General features: G+C 39.5%; 1 protein-coding gene across 1 annotated transcript in view; it reads left to right on the forward strand.

Annotated features, from left to right (window-relative positions):
* The window catches only part of LOC130544284 (uncharacterized), a 36,978-nt gene extending 32,404 nt beyond the window's left edge, over nt 1-4,574 (forward strand). The window contains exons 11-14 of the mRNA XM_057315340.1: nt 1,730-1,865; nt 2,240-2,487; nt 3,258-3,391; nt 4,302-4,574. Coding sequence (XP_057171323.1) covers nt 1,730-1,865; nt 2,240-2,487; nt 3,258-3,391; nt 4,302-4,574 — 791 coding nt within the window. The remainder of the gene's footprint in view (nt 1-1,729; nt 1,866-2,239; nt 2,488-3,257; nt 3,392-4,301) is intronic.
* The last annotated feature ends 1,426 nt before the right edge of the window (nt 4,575-6,000 follow it).

Here is a 6,000-nt window from a genome sequence, read left to right on the forward strand (position 1 = left end):
TATTCTATGAGTTCTAGTAATTTGGGGGTGGAGTCTTTTGGGTTTTCCATATAAAGTATTATCTTTTTCTTTCATTTAAGATAAATTTCTCCATCTTTTTATTTTATCTAAGTCTCCATGGCTGTTTCTCTGTGTTAGGAAAGTTAGCTACATTTCCTCTTCTGGAGGGTAGTGGCCTTAGGAAGAAGAGGTCCTGTAGTGCCCTGCTGTATAGTGTCATTGTTCCCCAACAGCTGCCACTTCCAGGCATGCCTCCAGTGTGTGCTACCTTTTTTCTTTTGTTTCTTTCTGGCCACTTTATCATTCCAGTCTGTCTTCTACATAGGCCTGTTGTGGGCAGTGTTTGGTCCCTGTCCTGAATGTGGTAGTTTTTTTTCTAGGTGTGCTCTGATCAGATTGTGAAATGAGATGTGTTACCACTGTCTCTGGAACCCAGGCTTCACAAAACTCTCAGGTTGGGAGATGTGGTGTAGGCAGGTGTTTGTGCTGGGCTTATGGGAAGCCCACCATGGTGAAAACCCCACCACGCTGAGACTGAGGCAGATTTGACTGAGAATGGCAGTCCTGCTAGAACACAAGGGGGTAGAGCTTGGTGTAAACAAGTTGTGTAGCAAGTGATCATGCTGCACTGGTTATGACATGTGGCCCTGTGTTTATTCTGAGGGGCGGAAGAAGTAAATGGTGTTCCATGATTTGTTTTTAGATCCTTTGTTCCTAGAGATGGTCTGCTAGATCCTTTGTTCCTAGAGATGGTCTGTCTGTGAACGCTGCCTCTCTGGGACATTCTCTGAAATGGAGCCTCTCTGATTGTGCCAAAGGTGCTCTTCAGATTGCTGTTTCCACACTCTATGTTCCTGGGCTGTTTCCCTGCCTTTTCAAATGGGGCAGCCTCAGTGTCTCTGGGCTTTCCCAGAGCCAAGCCTACTGATGTTTAACTACAGACTTCAGCCCCACTGGTTGCAAGAAATTACAAAATTCAGCTCCGTTCACTTTCCAAGCTAATTCCTATGGTGTTTGTTTTCCCTGTGCACTGCCATGTGTGTTAGTCTGTCTGTCACCCTTCTTCTCCATCATTGTTCCCTACCCACTGCAGTGGCCATGATCCATTTCTCTCCCAAACCACATCTCTACACTTCCTGCCTTCTTCAATATGGCTTCTTCTGTCTTTAGTTTGTAATTTGTTCTCTCAGTCTTCATATCAATTTCTGTTGCATTTCAGATAATTTGATAGTTATGTAGTTGTGTTCACTAGATGGGGTGACTGTAAGGTCCTCCTCCTGTGCCACCATCATTCCCTCCTAAGTGTCACTAAATTTTTCAAAGTATTTAAGCTCCATTCCTCCAGTTCCACTTTAATTAATTTTTAAAAATTTATTTCTCTAATAAATGGTCAAATAAAATTTTCCTTTTTATTGCTTATTCTGTTAATGACACCTAACTAGGCATGCTAACAGTTGAAAAAGAATTCTACTTGGGAAGAGACCTATAATAGTTCTCAATATTTTGACAAATGAAAGGTAATTAAACTGGGCCATAAAGTAATGATGGATTTGGAAACATAACAATAAGGCAATTATTCTTTTTAGAGAAGTAGCACATATGTAGTAGTACACACTGTGCGTTTGTGATTCAGTTTTAGTAATGATAAGCTTAGCAGGGCTAGGAAGGATAAAAAACTTCTAAGAGGGACTACAGATGACAATTCTACTGAATTTACTTTTATTCCCAGCTTTAGCAGATCGAATTTCTCTACGATATGCCATGCCTTGGCAGGCCATGATTGTCAGTTGTGGCAGTCAGATTTGCAGTGGCTCCATTGTTAGCAGCTCTTGGGTTCTCACTGCTGCCCATTGTGTCAGGAACATGTAAGTTTGCATCCTGCTTCATCTAATACAGTATTATACATATATTCAAACTAGTTTGTTGAAGTATTCTTTGGATTAATTCACTTCATATTATGTCTGAACAGTATCTCTTATCTCTATAGCATCTTTGCATCAGGCTAAGCAAGAAATTTGCATCAGCGTGTCTGATTGATATCTCTCTTAGTTAATACCTCTATAATTCCACTGTGTATGAATTTTGAGTTTTCATAGGGTTCTGATGGCCCTACAGGTAAAGTAGGAGCATTGTGTATCATAGCTAATGGAATACATTAGAAAGCCTAAAACTGATGGCTGCTAAAGGCTCGTATTTCCTAGTGAATATATTCTAAATCATTTCTTAACTACACACTTAGGAATCCTGAAGACACTGCTGTAATATTGGGCCTGAAGCACCCTGGAGCACCTCTGAGAGTTGTTAAGGTGTCTGACATTCTATTGCATGAGAGATTTCGGTTGGTGAGTGGGGCAGCAAGAAATGATCTAGCACTGCTGCTCCTTCAAGAGGTCCAAACTCCCATTCAGCTCTTAGCACCATTGGGATATCTGAAGAACCTCAATAGCTCAGAATGCTGGCTTTCTGGGCCAAGAGTTCTCAAACCAGGTCAGTAGTTACTTTGCTTATTAGGACAGTGATTCTAAAACATGTGAGATGGAGTGTCCATTTGTTTGATGTTAAAATTCAGGTAAGAAAGCTAACCAATATTGTCTCTATTATGAATTTTAATTTTTTTCTTAAAGATTTTATTTATTCATGAGTGACAGAGAAAGAGGCAGAGGGAGAGGGAGAAGCAGGCTCCCTCCTGAGCAGGGAGCCTGATGCTGGACTCAATCTCAGGACCCCGGGATCATGATCTGAACTGAAGGCAGATACTTCACTGACTGAGCTCCCCAAGAGCCCTATTAATTTTAATTTTTAATCAAAATCGGAGATATAGTCTGGGATTGGTTTTTGTTTTATAAAATGATGGTTTTGATAATCACTCCATAAGATTTCAATGTGCAAAATAAACAAGGAAGATCTTTCTGTGCACTATCAAGTTTCATAAATAAAGTAAACATGAACTGCTTCCTAAGTCGACTTTTATAATGAAAAACATAGGTTTTTGTTTTTATTTATGCTTAAGAAAGTGAAGCTAAACTTGACTCAAAATTTATTTTACAAATGAAAATCAAATGTTAATTATTTGGAATGGCATTTAAAAAGTGCGGGAATTATTAGAATGGATAAATTTGCATAGTAATACAGTGATTACAAAATAAATTTCTTATTAAAACTTAAAGATAATTTAAAGTGATTATGATATCATCTCATTAGTTAGTGTTATGCAGTCTGTCTCCCTTGAACTTCTTATTTTATACCTGTTTTTCTAGGTGAGACAGATGAGAATCCAGAAATGTTACAGATGCAGGTGATAGGAGCTTCAAGCTGTGCCCACCTCTACCCTGACATTGGCAGTTCAATTATCTGCTTCATTACTCAGGAGAAAGGCTCTGATTCAAATGTGGTAAACAGCCCCTTTTCCTTTTTTAAAAATTTCTAATTTGGAAAACAGTGTGGAGGTCCCTTAAAAAGTTGAAAATTGAGCTACCCTTTGATCCAGCAGTTGTACTACTGGGTATTTACCCCAAAATTACAGACATAGTGAAGAGAAGGGCCATATGCACCCCTTGTTCATAGCAGCACTGTGCACAATAGCTAAATCGTGGAAGGAGCCGAGATGCCCTTCAACAGATGACTGGATTAAGAAGTTGTGGTCCAGATATACAATGGAATATTACTCAGCCATCAGAAAGAATGATTACCCAACATTTGCAGTAACATGCACAGGATTGGAGGAGATTATGCTAAGTGAAATAAGTCAAGCAGAGAAAGACAATTGTCATATGGTTTCACTCATTTATGGAACATAAGAAATAGGAAGATCGGTAGGTGAAGGAAGGGAAGAATGAAGGGGGGTAAACAGAAGGGGGAATGAACCATGAAAGACTGTGGACTCTGAGATACAAACCGAGGGCTTCAGAAGGGAGGAGGGTGGGGAATTGGGATAGGCCAGTGATGGGTAGTAAGGAGGGCACATATTGCATGGTTCACTGGGTGTTATACGCAACTAATGAATCATGCAACTTTACATCAAAAACTAAGGATGTACAGTACGGTGACTAACATAACATAATAAAAAATTATTTTTAAAAATTCTAATTTATAGAAACTATAACTTTTTCTGTATATTAAGTTGAGCTCATGCAATCAATAAGTTACAAATATGAGAAATAGGATTTTTATTCAGTGGGAAAAAACAAAGTTACTTAAAGAAGAAACTTCCTCAAAAAATTATGTTTTTAAACTCTAGTTTATTGGAAAGATAAGAATTTAACACAGTGACCTGAATCAAAATTCTACCATTGCCTTCACAGGAACCTGTGACTCCTGGCAGTGCTGTTATGTGCAGACCAGTGTCTGGAAATGGCAGCTGGAGACAGATAGGTCTTACCAGTCTAAAGGCACTCGCTACCATAATCAGCCCACACTTCTCCTGGATATTATCCACATCGGCAAAAGCAGACCATCCCCTAAACCAGGCCCTAATGCCTTGGGCAGAGAGGCCAAAGTCATCTAGTCTTCATAAACAGGCAACAACCCTACCACTTTCATCATTAATAATTCTTGCAATGCAGAGTCTGTTATAAACCAGGGGTTATGGTGACCTCTACTTATCCAGTTAAATTGTGATTTAAAAAGATATCAGAACATCAAATTAAAGCAAAACAGTTGAATTAAGACCCTGAGTTCTCCCCAGTTATTCCTTACGAAAGCATCAATTCTATCCATTAAAATGACAGTCTCTTAACTCTAAATAAATAGAGTTTAACAATTTCAAATTTCAAAATTTAAAACCTTCCACATGACTTTTGTATAATAGTGAAAAAGATAATATAAAAAATAAATCTCTTTGACAAGTACACATTCAGTAATCTCACTATATATAACTTCAAGGAGCCCATGTGCTATATCAAAAACATACACAAATAACCTAATCTATTTCAATTGTTAAAGAGAAAAAAGAGTATTTTACAACTCTAGTAATAAAAACATACTACACAATGTACACAAACAAGTTAAATTAGTACATAAAAATAAACAGTAAAAAGAATTAAGTACTTTTGCTTTGGATTCCCCTTATATAATAAAACAGGTTAACATAGGGGGGAAAAGGAAAAGGCAAACAAAAAGCACAATTAATTATTAAACAACACTAGGTAAGAAAACAAGGGATGGTGCCTTAGATTAATAATTATAGGAATTAAGGAGAGAACATGATCAAACGCAAGGCATTTGTATGAACCTGAAAATCACTATAATCATACACAAGAAATATAGCACAAAATATTAAATTTCCTGAAATTGAAATTATTTTGTTTTTAAACGGAGTTTAGGGAAAAAGAAAGAAACAAGAATACAATTGGCTGTAGAGCTATGATCATCAGGGTCAAAAAAACCTTTTATTTTGTACAAAGAAAATCCAGGGAGCCACACTGGATGACACAAAACGTGAGCCTTTCATGGACACAAGAGCATAGAGCAAAGAGGACTAGGAGGGAGAGAAGGGGAGGAGGACAGGGAGAGAGGTAGGAGAGGGAGAGGAGGGAGGGAGACTGAGAGAGGAGGGAGAGGGACACAGAAGGGAGAGGGTGAGAGGAGAGAGAGGGAGAGTAGGGAGGGAGAGGAGAACAGGAGAGCGGAGTAGGACACTGGAAGACAGACTAACACTGGCAAAGACAACGCTTACACAGGACAAGGCACAGACACACTGCTTGGAGCAGTTAGTTTGCTGCCAATGCAGGCCAGTCTCTCCAGGCATGCCTGAAAAGTATGGCCTTTGTCCACACCACTTAGTCCTCGGAGCCTGCAAAGTGCCCTGGATCCATGCCCTGCAGAAGGCGTGGCAACATAAGGCTTACTCCCTGGCAGCTGATGCCTGCGTCCAATCGTCCCCACCTAATTCCACAGCAGACAGGTCTTCCACGTGGCCAAGTCACCATGGCGCCTGTGCTCTGGTGGCCCAGGGCACATGGTTCAGGGCTACCGCCAGCCTTTCCTCTCCACTTTATCGCA

This window comes from Ursus arctos, chromosome Y (assembly GCF_023065955.2).
Source record: "Ursus arctos isolate Adak ecotype North America chromosome Y, UrsArc2.0, whole genome shotgun sequence".
In the NCBI taxonomy this organism is placed as follows: Eukaryota; Metazoa; Chordata; class Mammalia; order Carnivora; family Ursidae; genus Ursus; species Ursus arctos.